Source organism: Crotalus tigris, unplaced genomic scaffold (assembly GCF_016545835.1).
Source record: "Crotalus tigris isolate CLP2741 ecotype Arizona unplaced genomic scaffold, ASM1654583v1 scf7180000019060.718356, whole genome shotgun sequence".
Taxonomy (NCBI): domain Eukaryota; kingdom Metazoa; phylum Chordata; class Lepidosauria; order Squamata; family Viperidae; genus Crotalus; species Crotalus tigris.
In genome coordinates, this window is record NW_024097351.1 from 199,656 (window position 1) to 213,275 (window position 13,620).

The 13,620-nt window shown below is 40.9% G+C and overlaps 2 protein-coding genes across 3 annotated transcripts in view; both read right to left on the reverse strand.

The window, feature by feature from the left end:
- The window catches only part of HYAL3 (hyaluronidase 3), a 29,826-nt gene extending 16,941 nt beyond the window's left edge, over positions 1-12,885 (reverse strand). Inside the window, exon 1 of one of the 2 annotated variants that reach the window (XM_039358690.1) lies at positions 12,353-12,885. The gene's annotated coding sequence lies outside the window, so the exon portion shown is untranslated. Of the gene's footprint in view, positions 1-7,649; positions 9,146-12,352 lie in introns of those variants that run through there. The other variant, XM_039358691.1, reaches the window with a different exon arrangement.
- Positions 1,732-7,619, reverse strand: NAA80 (N-alpha-acetyltransferase 80, NatH catalytic subunit). The gene is made up of 2 exons (XM_039358694.1): positions 3,648-7,619; positions 1,732-2,937 (listed from the first exon to the last, which is right to left on the reverse strand). The coding sequence occupies exon 2, from the start codon at positions 2,881-2,883 to the stop codon at positions 1,873-1,875; it is 1,011 nt and encodes a 336-aa protein (XP_039214628.1). The 5' UTR covers positions 2,884-2,937; positions 3,648-7,619; the 3' UTR covers positions 1,732-1,872.
- Positions 12,886-13,620: the final 735 nt, after the last annotated feature.

Consider the following 13,620-nt stretch of genomic DNA (forward strand, 5'->3'; position numbering starts at 1 on the left):
AGACCAAAGTGTTGCATACAGTTGGTGTCTGCCAATTAAGTGGGAGAGATGGTATTCTGTATTTGCAATGTCACCTGTGCAGCTTTTAATATGAAAAGGGAAATTTTCATTTCAAGGACTTTTAAGCGTTAAGAAATATTAATGTACAACATTCAGTGAAGAAATAATACATTTCCTATACATCCCTCAAAAAATTGCCTGTGCATGCTGTTTTCTTTAATAGTTCCTTTCCAGCTGTGTCAATAACATTGCTGCTTCATGAACAAATTCTGATGGGGCTTGGCCTCTTCCTTTTCACAAAAGCAATTGAAAGAATTTGGAATTGCAAACCTAGTGTTAATTCTAAATACTGTAAAAGAAATATTGCATTGTGTATTTAAATTACTTGAATCCATAAACCAGGGGTCTTCAAACTTGGCCCTTTTATGACTATTCTGGGATCTGAAGTCCACAAGTCATAAAAGGGCCAAGTTTGAAGACCCCTGCCATAAATTGTCTGAATATATTCAACTAGCTTCAAAAGATGCAATGGTTTTGCAGATGGGTTCATCAGGGAGCCAATATTAAACTATCATTTTCAACATGCATGCAGTAGAGGTTAGTTGTCAAGCAATGGAGGCAATAGCTTAGATGGAATATTAATCAATTAGACTAAATAATGCTATGAATCCAGGAACAAAAAGTTACATCTTCAACAGCTGGTCATTCATTTAAAAAGTGTTCAAATCAGCTTTCATAGAACTGTATTTTTTTTTAAGGTCCATGAAAGGGTATTCCGGTAACTTTGCTAGCTTGACCTAAACCTTATTTTGTTAAGTAATCTATACATTAACCTCCTTGGAAGGCACCAAGTTAAAGCTTCCAAAGGGCAAAATTCCAGATTGTGGGGATTAGAAGTCATGGCAGTCAATATAATTAAAAAGCTGTCTTTTCCTCAAACCAAACCTTAAACACAATCATTTTCTAAGTGTACAATGGCTGACAGGAAAGAGCTTTTATTACAGATACCGTTCTTGATGTCCAAATAAGAATGGGACAAACGTATGACGAAGCAGCGTGCTCTACTATTATCCCACCAAAGCAGCACCATCTCAGTTCTATTCAATTCACATGAAGACAATGACTCATCCAAGTCAAATATTAAGATAAATATCTATGTATTTAGGTTTTGTTTTTATGGGTTCTTTGTTCTGGTCTTGTAGACTGCTCAGAGTTCACCGGAGTGGGACAGCTACAATACATGTAAATAAATATAGCTTGAGTTTGAACTGGTGAGTTACGAGTAGCTGACTGCTATGGCGTAAAGCTAGGTTTATCACTTAGCAAGTTTGATAAACCAAACCAACTCACATTTATTCAATACACCACAGTTAAACTATATATGAGTATAATGCATAATTTCAAGCAGAGGGGATAGCAAAGCTATTCTCTTTATGCATCAGCACCACAGACTTGCAAACCAATGCATGCGTTTGTTCGAATGCTCCCTGCAGAGTCAGAAGGGACGACCCAGAGTTTTGAAGGTGCTTTGTTTATTGGGGACATGCAATACAGGAGAAGCACAGGAATCTATAGGGCAGCTCAGAACAGCCCCAACAGCACAACTTTGGCAATAATTACTGAAATTCAACGAGAATCAAGTGCTGGCCTTCAAAGTGTACCTAACGTATATAGTCTTAGCACCATGGACTTTCAAAAAAAAAAATGAATCTGATAAGGAAGAACAACAGAAAACCAAATACATTGTTTTATTCATTTTAAATGGTGATCTTCTGTCTCACAAAGCCAAACTTTCCTTTTAAAACAGGAAAGCTTTCCTTTTTCCTTCTTGTTCACTTATTTCAACTTTACTGCAGTCACAAGATGGGAAAGTTATACATCCTTCTTCATCCAGAATATGGGCTGCCCTTTCAGATCCCGATAAGGTGTTTCTAAAAGTGTCTGTTCTTCAGCTGTATTCTCCAAAACCCTGGAAGAGGCAGGTTTACCAGAGCTTGACTGGGCTAGTAAAAAGGCTCTTGGTGGAGGCACTGGAAGTGGAAGGGGAGGAGGAGGAGGAGGAGAGGGTGGAAATGCTGGGGCTGCAGAGGCAAATGGGGAGGCTGATGGTGAAGAGGGAACCAGACCATTAGTGGACTGGACAGAGGATGGATGGGGACCTGGCAATGGAGGACGGGGAGAAATGGTAGCTGTCCCTGAATGATAAGAACAAGGAGAAGGCAATGAAGGGGGGGTCACTGAGCAAAAAGGAGAAGAGGAAAGAGGTGCAGCACATGGTGAAGGAGGGAGCTTTGTCCCAGATCTGCTTTGGTATGATGCATTTGTATTATGCTTCCCGGATTGTGCAGGAAGTTCTGTCTTCCACTGAGGGGTAGAGAAGTTCTCCAAAAATTCCATAGGTACCAGAGAACTGATGAATCCAGCCCACTGGACAGGCTTGGACAAGCTATAGCCCAAGTGGGCATAAAAATGCTGCTTGTCATGTGTGGTGAGATACAGATGGTGATAGCCATGGGCCTTGGCAAAATTCTCAACAGCTTCCATCAGCTTCCTGCCATAGCCCTTTCCACGGAGGGCCTTGGCAACCACCACAGTCTCCACAAATAAACTGTTAGATTGGCCAACTACACGGGACAACCTGGCATGTCCCAGAAGTTGGCATTGGGTATTGGACGTCTTCCCTTCTCCAGTTTCCTCCATTAGCCTCAAAGTTCTGATCAGTACCAGGCACATGGGAAAGTTGTCACTAGACTTTTGCAGAGAGTGGATACGGGAGGTCCGGCTCCGTCTCCATTCTTCATTGATGAGGTCAGCACAGGCCTCCAGGAGATCAGGCCTCTTGTGAAGGGGGACTGCTGTTAGCATCTCTGAAACCGAACCCATTCTTCTCACCGTGATGAAACTTTACATGCGAGAGAGAGAAAGTTTGGTGCACTCCTGAAAGCACAAACACAATGAAATGTGCTTGCAAGGCATACTTACTTCCCAGAGGGTTAACCTTCTCAGTGACACTACAGGGAAACTTCAGCAGTTCCTAGCTTTGCTTAAGTTAAACCCAAATTAATGTTCTCTGAAATATGCCCAAATAGTAACAAAAAGACTTAATACAGAAATCCATTTAATAACCACATACTGTATATGAAAATAAATATTATATTCACCACCACCATTCTATTATTCCAGCAATTTCCCAAACCTACTGCAGTAGTTTCAAGAGGGATTGTATAGCTTCCATTCATGGGCCTGATAGCTGAAAATGATAGGCATTCAAGTAGAAAACAGACGAATTCCTACAAGCTGCCGCTTTGAAATTTTCTTTTCATTTTCTCTACTGACCAAATTTAAATTACCATATGTTAACCAATAAGCAGAATGTCTGTATGGAACACCACCCTGAATAAGCTATGCAAATGCAATAGATTACATATAGTTGCATGAAATTAAGTGAAAACAGTTGGTAACTCATACTCTCTCCATTGGAAATTATATATAAATTCTATTGGTCTTAAACCTTTAACAAAAAGAGGAACTGATTTTCAGGTTTCTCCTTCGCTCTTTATCCCACAAGCATACAAGATCATTATTTTTCATAAATATGTTCTACTCTCTATAAGTCTGTAATCTAGATACCTGGATCATCTGCTTACCGTATAAGCCACAAAAGGCAATCTACATGTAAAAAGTAATCTTCTCTAAAAGAATATCCAAATCCAGCTTGCTCTTTTATTTTCTCTTAACAGTCTAGGTGGCTCTAGTTAAGTTTTATGTAGGAAGCAGCCTTGCATTTAAGATGCTGTAATATGACATCACTGATGGGTAATGTCATAATGACCTCACATCTCTGCTCCTCACCAGGAGATACCAGCTAAACATGACTCTCATTATGCCTCTCATTTCTGCTTGCCATGACTGTCAGGCCTAAGCCCAGAGATGAGACAATGAAATTCAGTCAAATTCAATCCTTTATTTGCTTGCACCTAATGGACAGAAACTTACCAGGCTAAAACTATAACCTTCTTTCCTACTAGATATATCCTGAGAGATTCTAGAGTGAATTTAGTCCAGCTCAGGACTAAGCAGTCTCTTAATCAAGGCTTCTTTGGGAAGGCTCTAAATTAACAAAATACCCCCCCCCCCATTGCTGTGGGAGTACATTCCATCACAATAGCCTAGATCACAGTCTAGGCAACTAGGGCAGGCAGAGCTGCAAGCAGCTCTCATGTAGTCACAATAGTTTGGAATTAGTGACAGTCTCCTACCATTGTTTGGCAAGAACATGTAGTATTAGTATACTGGAACAATCTTACGTGATGATTTGACTCTGGAAGGAACAGCTCAAGCAAGTTGTGGGACTGTTTGAATGTTTCTCCAGAGCACAACGCAATACTTCCCCCAATGTCTCCCAGAAGCCATGGATGTGGCAAATTGCAAGAAGGAGTATGATGAAACATTCCCATAACCAGTCACAGATGAAGTACTGATGTTTCCAGTTTGACCACAGAGTTACACATATGTGAATCAAATATGAATATCGAGCAAAACACAATTTTGATGAAGGGAGGCATTTTAGCTTGAGGAATTGAAAGAGAGCATCACTTGGTCCACTCACTTGGGTTCCTCCGCATTATACATCAATAACAAAGAAAAAGAGGGCTTATTTAAAAGAACTCAATCTCTCTAACCCATTTATTATATTGAAAACATTTATATAACTGTCCATCTCTCAAGCAACTCTGGGCAGCTCCCAATTAAAAATCAAAAGGCACATAAAATTGTTTTAAAAACTATAACATTCAATCAATGAAAAATAAAATGTTAAATTAACAATGCAGTTGTTAATAACATGGCACCACTCTGTGCTAATGTGCCATTATCTAATCTCCCAATGTCTGAGAGAAATGCCAGGTCTTTAAAGTCTTACAGAAGGCTAAAAGGGGTAAAAGCCCTGCCAAACTTCAGGGGGAAAGAATGTAGCATAGGGCAGGGGCTGCCATGGAAAAGGAACATTTCCTAGCTCTCATCACGACAATTTTAGGGGAAGGGACTAGGAATATGCTCATTCTATCTGACCTGGTAGGACAGGTAGAGATGTCCTTAGGGAAAGGTGGTCCTGCATATCTGTCCCTGTGCTGTCAAGTTCTAAAGGTGAGGACCAGCACTTTGAATTCATCAGAAAGAAACTGGAAGCCAATGCAGTTCGTGCAACAGGTGTTACACAGGCAAATCCAGAGGTCTCATTACTGTGTATAGTGTATATTCTGGACCAGCTGAAGTTTCTGGGTGGTATTCAAGGGCAACACCATGTGGAGTGTACTGCAGTAATCCAAATAGGAGGTGACCAAGACATAAGTGACCATGAGCAAGGCCTCCCAGTCCAGGAAAGGACACAATTGATGTAACAGACAACTCTCTGCAAAGACCCTCCTAACCACAACTGCCACCTTCTCCTTCAGCAGGAGTTGTGAGCCCAGAACCCCAGAATTGTGTACCAGTTCAGTCCAAGGAAGCGTCACCCCATCCAAAATCAAAGATGAATAATTATCTGATCCTGGGGGACCAAAAACCCATAGACACGCCATCTTGCCAGGATTGATTCAAAGTTGGTTCTTCCCCATCCAGACCCTTATAGCCTCCATATACTTAGCCAGCACTGTCACTGATCTGAGATGCCATCTAACTCATCTGAGTTACTCCATGGAATTCTTTCTCCATCTTGCCTAGTCAGGAATGGCCTGAAGGAAATCAGAAAGAGAAGGGATATCTACCATTCACAAATTCTAGATAGGATACTACTTTTCCTCTTTCCTAGATGCCCATGTCCTAAGCAGGGATTAACACCAACCAAGTAGAACCCTAATTAAGGAGCTACCAAGGAGAAAACCACACCCTCACCAACATTGACAGGCAAGCTACTGAATAAAAACAGGGAGCAAGCTGTACACTCCATAGCACAGATGATGTAACCTAGTTGAATAATGAAATGTCTGGAAGCAAACAACCAAGGTCAGAGAATACCAAGAGCTCCAAAGCTTTATAATCTCTTCTTAAAGATGGGTAAAATCTTAAGGCTGAGCCAACAATGTGCTATTTGAGTCTTCAACAGAAACAAAGGTTGATATAAAATACCGAATTACTTCACATGCTGATGTTTATATGCATGATTTGTGTTCTTGCAAGAATACAGTGCAATTTATAAGCCACTTTGGCCATAGAATTTTGTGAGACAATTGTCTACTGTAAGTTAGTTAGCTGTAATTCACTTTCTTAGCTGCACAATATCTTAGTACCCTTAGAACAAGAGATGCCACTATGTCCACAGTCTTGACTTCTCACATTACTATATAAATGGAAGTGGTCATGCTCCAAAGCAAAACACTAATATCACTTTAACGTCCACATTCTGGCCCAAAAATGGCCCATGTGCCTGCTGGGGGTAAGTTCGGGTTTTTATCTGAAAGTATGTTCAACTGATCTGAAAGGACAAAAGTAAGTAGATCTGCTAGGAAGCAAATAACAGATAGCATTTTAATAAAACTGGTAATTGATGGTGTCTCTTTGGCAGACCAAACAGATAAGCCCCTCTATATTAAAATACCACCCAGATATATCAAAAACTCATTTTTAAGTGTCTTCAACAATATATTGTATTAAAAATATATGTTGTTATTATGAGGAGAAATTGAGAATTTGCCAGTTCCCTCACCAACTGATTTACAGTACCGTAAGTATCTTGCAAATGAGTTTGAAGAAAATTATCACTTACCCAAAAACATGCACAAAATACTAAGCCCATTATTCTACTGAAATTGTGCAATGTTATCATAATTGAGCAATGTGTTGTGTTTAGAAATATGTAACTTGCCTTATATACATGTTAAAAAATCCCCCTTGGCAAAAAAATGAGAAATATATCATAATCCTTATGATAATGGCAGAACCCCAAATGTTTTGGAAAATTATCCTAATATAGATTAGAATACTAAGAAGAAAGAATAATACCAGGTAAATTTATTAATTATCCTTTTCTAACTACTACATCAATTCTAATCTATAGTAAATCAGGTGTCCCTTGCTTAAACCCAGAATATTTGGCATATTGCATGGGACTGGTTTTTATCAGAATTCTGGAGCTAGATTAAAAAAAATACAGGTAACACTATGACAATGGTATTGAGAGAAGAGAAAAAGAGAGCAATATTGAGATAGAAGAAAATATCAGGCATAGCAATGGCTTTCTTTTCACTCCTTCCAGTGAGCAACATCTGTAGCTTGGTCTCTTCTTCCTAATTTCAGCCTGGTGTCAATCTCAAATTGCTTTGCAATAAAGCATTCAATTGTGGAAAACAAGTTTGAAAGTTCTAGTCATATTTCTGTTCCTGGGTTCCCTGATTTAACATAATTAGAGAAAGGTACTTCTTCCTCAGTTATACCTCTCAAAAGCAACCAGACTTACATGACAAGGTGACCCCTATAAATCCTGTTCCTTTATATTGTAGGCATCATGAGCATTTAGTTCATAGTCCTCCTTTCCAAAACTTAAGACTGCCTATTCCTCTACTAAAGTGTCTGATCAAGGAAGCCAAGAATATCCTTGTCCAAGAATTATTGCATAAGAAAAGGGCAAATGGAAAAAAAACCCCACCAAATACCTTCAATGAATGGGAGTTGCCTCAAGTAGCACCTTTCTCCTTAGAAATTTCTGCTTGCCAATTAACACCTAGTAGAAACTGTTTAGTTTAAGAGCACGGCAGAAACTAAACATGCTCTTCTTGTCCATTACTTCTTTTAAAGAAAGAAGAAGCTGCTAATTTGAATACTGGTAAAGGGGGAAGTATCTGAAATGTAAATTAAGTGTTGAACTGCCCAGCCCTTACAATCAAAGGTTGACACCTTTCCCCAGTTGAATAAGCAAAAGCAGCCAGCATATTCTATGGGGTTTTCAACTGAATCCTTTAAAACTATTCTGGCTGGCAAGTCCAAATATAGGCAAAAGCATTCTGACAATCTGTTCTCTAATAAATGACCATCCAGTATACATTAGCAACATCCGGTCCTATTATAAGGACAACAATCAGGATTACCCAGGGTGGAACATCTGACAAAATAGGGCAGGTTGAACAGGCAAACTAGACTGACAGCTTACCATGCCCTAATTCCTCCCCAACTTTTCTGCAATCAGTCAGACTAGAGCATTAAAGCGTGGACACAAACAATGCTGACTCTGTAATGAGTCCTTAGCTTGATTTACAGTGCCTTGTCACCTCCATCTCTTTGTTAGTCTATTTAACTCAGTGTTGCATTAGAGGCATGCTCTCAGCTTCAGATATTTATTGACCAATTGAATGAACACTGCAAGAGAGGCATAAAGAACAACTTTTCTCTCAGAAGTCACTGTTTCAATGGTTACCTTTCAAAGTCATCAGAGTTCCATCCGGTATCTCTTAGCCGTTTCTAACAATCTTGAGAATGAAAGATCACTGGGTTGTGATTACCTCAAATTAAACTCACACATCCATTTAAGATCTTCTCTCTGTGTGTCTTTCTTCCCCTCCCTCTCCCTCTCTCTCTCTCTCTCATCTTTCCCCTGTAAGAATTCTATCCACTGGTATTAGCAGGAGAACACATAGTGAAGGAGGAGTGGCAGATAGTAAATATCTATCCTGGTTGCTTTAGCCATTGTGCTCTGAGCTGAGTCCTGACTTCAGGCTGAAACGTATTGGCACTCTTTTTCTCTTTATAATAACTACTGAAAAAGTAAGGAAGATTCCTTGAGGGGACCATAAGCCATCTTGGCCCACATAACAAATATTCAGGAATGTCCATTATCCACAGTGGAGGATCTACCCAGAAAATTGAGCTTAGAAGAAATAATAAAAAGATCCTGGCTCATGGTGTTTTCGTGAACACATCCAGATGGTTTTCAAAGCATTGCTATTGTTGCCATAAACTTCTTTGTAAATTGTTCTTCATCTTCCTAACTTAAACTACAGCCTAATATTTCCTGATGGTTCCCATTCAAATACTTAGCTTTCTGAGCTTAATCAAGCACCTAGATCAGTGATGGCGGACCTTTTAGATAGAGACTGAGTGCCCAAACTGCAACCCAAAACTCACAGTATTTATTGCAAAGTGCCAGGGCTGCATCAGCATTGTGGTGCCCTCGGGGGGAGGCATGGCCCACTGGGTGGGCGTGGCTGCAGTGGTCACGGCAGACTGGGTGAGCATGGCCGGGACCAGTCCCTCGCCATCTCCGGGGCATCCCTGGTGAGCCAATACCACTTGCTCGCTCACTTCCTGCCCTGTCGCTTCCAAATGCCACATGCTCACTACTCTGGCAAACTCTGCTGGGGCAACAGCACGGATGCCTACAGAGAAGGCTCTGAGTACCACCTCTGGCACGCGTGCCATAGGTTCACCACCACTGACCTAGATAATATATTACCTCTGAATTAAACAGTATTTTGCTAGAATACCAAATATAAAAGTGTGGGGGGGAGAGATTTAAAAAAGATGGAGTAGATACTACCATGAAGATATTCCCGTAACAAGAAAATAGTTATTTATATCAGAGCACAAACATGTTTGGAGATTACCACTTGTGCTTTTTCCATATGTCTATATTTGGTAGTAGACATACAGAGAGGAAAAGTACTCTAAGTTGCCATCAGCAAACATTCCCTGATGAGAAGTCACAAACTCTTGCAAACCAGAGACAACAGGACAGAGTGCAATGGCTGTGTTCAAGCAAAGATGGATTTTTTTCCTACCACTTGTGTACACAGCACATTTTTCCTGCTCTGAAATTAAAAATATTACTTAGGCTTGGTTCCTTTCCAGTCTCTGACTCTCTGAAAGGCATAGAAAATGTTGAAGGCATAGAAAATATTCAGATTACAAAATTCTAACCATCTAGAACAGGCATGTCAAACTGCTGGCCCACAGGACGGACAGAACAGTAGTTGCATTTGCTTGATAACCAGAGTGATCACATTTGTATCAAATGCTGACATCCTTTGATGTGTACAAAGCTACTGCATGTTTTTAATTGATCTTGATAAGACATTTTTCCCTTTTGGTATTTTATTATCATCAGTTAGATTTTGCACTCCAATTACTAGATAGTGTAGAAGAAGAACCATTTCTCTGCAACAGTAAAGGATCCAAGTTCTGAAAACAGAAACCAGTTATGTCCAGTAGGCTATAGCTGCTAATCAACATATCCCATCCTGGGGAGGAATCTGCTGTTTCTGGAAGCAAGTTTTCCATCTCCTTCAAGGGATTCTGCCCATGAATCATGCTGCACAAACCAGACTCCAGAGGGGATATGGCCAATAACCCATCTCAGCTAATTTATTGCTGTCCATGGAAACCCTAGAAAAATATGCTAGGCTAAGGTCAAAGGTCTATAAACAGGTGACCTTATAGGTTTCCTGCCTGAGCAGGGGGTTGGACTAGATGACCTCCAAGGTTCCTTCCAACTTTATTATTATTATTAACAGCACAATGCTAAGGAATGACAAGTGTGTTAGTGGTCTTCTCCTCCTGACCATCATAAAAAAGTGCTTGGTCTTTTTAAAAACAATGGCACATTGTACCTGAGCTCATTTTTTAAAAAAGCACATCTTTCATATTCTCTATTTAAGGTCAACAATCATCTACGAAGAAGACAGAACCATCTTATTAAGTATGCAGTATGTACAACTGGACTCCATATATATTGCCTAGTCAGGAGTTAGCTGATTTAGGACTCAACCCAGGCAAAGATATCCAGGATTCCTAACTCAACTTAGCATTTGCCAACAGAGAACTAAACTGCAGAAAAGTCTCAATCTTTTTCCTAAGAAATGCATAGGAACTTTGAATTAAAATGCCAGCTTACCCTGAAGGCAGTTTCACCGCAGAAAAATAAAACATGAAACAAGATCCCTGACCATGTTAAGAGGAGAGTGATAGGATCTTTTTGTGACTAGCAAATGTTATTAAAAGCCAAACACTTATGTTTTTATTTCCATTATTAGAAAAGATGCTACCTGAATTCATTACTGCTGTAGACTAACACTAGTGTCTCCTACATTGTCCATGCATTATCACCCTTCCCCAAAGCAAAATCAAAGTGTTCTGTTACTGTAATATGCTATGAGAATAGCACTGAGATAGTCACAGTCCTAGACAATAGTGTGATAAATGAAATCTGAGCCCAAACCAGAAATTTAATTTTAGGAAGTGTTTCAGAATTGACCCACCCTAATAAAGGCAGGAGAATGGGGAAGCATTTCTAAACCTGTTATGGTAAACTATAATAAAGCTAGTATTCATGAGTTTGATCACCTAATCTGGACTACCTGAAAGGGCCAACAGTACAGAAAGTAACACAGTAACACACTACTCCCCTTATATGTGAGGTTGCAACTAGACTTGACTCAGGAATTCTGGGAGTTGAAGTCCACGAGTCATAAAAGAGCCACGGTTGCCTATCCCTGAACTAGAGCATTACTTTTTTATCAATTCCACGAGGAAAACCACCCCTTAAGCATGTTTTATTTTTCTAGTCCAGGGGCGCTGACTCTGCTATTCAAGGATAAACGTAGAAAGTGCCCGGCGCCACATATCCAAATTCGGGGCTTTCTTCCAATGAATCGCCACTCACTTCTGCCAGCAGTCACCCGGAACTCTTTGGCCTTTCCCCAGAAACCCTAGAAAAAGGCAACTACGAATTTTCCCAGTAAACCACGCGAGGTGTCAGCCAAGGACCAGCCACCAAACCAAGCCCCCTCCAAACAAGGCGATAGAAAGAAATGCGGTTAAAGTTCCCTTTAGTTCTCTGCATGCGTTGCGCTCACTAGAGGCTTCGTTTGGAAGGAGCTATTATTTCTAGGACGTTTCATCTCCCAACCCCGTTCGTTTTGCCTCCTTCCCGGGTGCAAAAAGTAAACGGGTTTAATAACTTTTGAGAATCACTCCTTAAGCGCTTAAACTGGATCAAGGGCACCATTTACCATTGGCGCTTCTCCCCTCTCCCCCCCCCCCGCTTCAGAGGTTCATATCCTTTTATGGGCACAACCACCCACTCTTCTTCTGGAGCAGGAGAGAGAAGAATCGGAAAGCAGGCAGCCAAAGCTATTCGCCTTCCCCCCCCTCCCCGCCATCCCTCTCGATCCCCGGTTTTTTCTCCAAAACGAAGATTCTAATACTCAATGCTCTTCCAATCCCTCGGTCTCGCAAATGAGAGATGATTCCGTTTTTAACTATCCGGCCTCTCCCTGGCGAGAGTTTCAGCTAAGAACGCCTTTTGCAAACCCACATCCCGGCCCAACCAACATTTATGCCGAAAGCGGGTTTAATAAATACTAACATCGTGCTAGCAACCACAGGAACTGCCGCTCGGGCGCTCCGCCTTCTCAGCCGCCTGAGCTCGCCCACTGTCCCCCAACGCCGAAAAGGGGCGAGGGAAGAAAAGTTCCGCTCTTTTCGTCCCGAAGCTACACTGCCATCTAGCGGCTTGGAGGTTTCCTTCTCTAGAGATTGCCGTAGTCCTCTCTCACAAACTTCTGCGAACCGGCTTCCGTTACGGTTCTCCTTTCGAAGTTCCGTTGCAACAAATGAAAGGAAACGGAGCCGTTAATTCATCCTGGGGGGAGGTAACCGTCTGGGCAGAAACATAGGTGTCGACAAAGGAAGCGTAAGATGTGCGTTACTGGGTGCAGAATGGAGAACGTGGGGCTAGAAGGCGACAGATCGGTGCAATGAATGAGAGACGATTACGCGCTCCCCGCGGGCGAAGTGTTGGAGAGTGACGCGCGCGGGGGGGGGGGATTGAAGGAGGAAAAAGGGTCGGATGAAGAACAAAGTGTGGGCCCTTTTCCTGGGCTCAAAAATTGGCAAAAAAAAAAAAAAAATGCTACCAGTTTTAAAATTTTAAAAACACTTTGTGAGAAAGGAGGCGAGCACTTATTTTTGCTTGGAAAGACTAGTTAAATTCAGATTAGTACAGCTGGGCTGTATTATACTAACTCGATTTTTAAAAGTTAGGCGTTACTTTGTTATTAATATGAAAAAGGATCCCATTTTTTTTTCCTTACAATATAATAAAATATCCAGGGTACCTTCCTTTGCACATTTACCAGGAATTAAGCTTCACTAAGCCTACAACATTGACAACACGATGTTTTGAATTATACTGTAATCCTCAATTCGTTGCCAATAGCTTTGCTGCTTGGAGCTATTAACGGTGAAGATTCAAATACGACCGGGAAGGAATGCTTTAATGCTCGGTTTCTCAACCTTGACAACTTTGTGTGGACTGCAACTCCCAGAACTCCTCTCTCCAGCATGATAGCTGGGGAATTCTGGGAGTTGAAGTCCACCAATTTTGAAGTTGCCAAGATTCAGAAACAAAGTTTTAAGGAATTCCCTTAATTCCCTGGGTCTGCTTGACATCAAAAACACTCTTTTCAAAGCATACACAGCTGGAGCACATCATTTTGTTTTTCCCAAATTAAGGCATTTCTGTTTTCTTAGCATAGCGTACAAGGTAGCCTAGGAATATGAAACATAAATATACATACATACATACATACATACATACATACATATATTTAAAGTCTGTCAACCTATCAGTAT

Coding starts and splice junctions, on each gene's coding strand:
- NAA80 (XM_039358694.1), bottom strand. CDS start 2,883: ATGGGTTCGGTTTCAGAGATGCTAACAGCAGTCCCCCTTCACAAGAGG.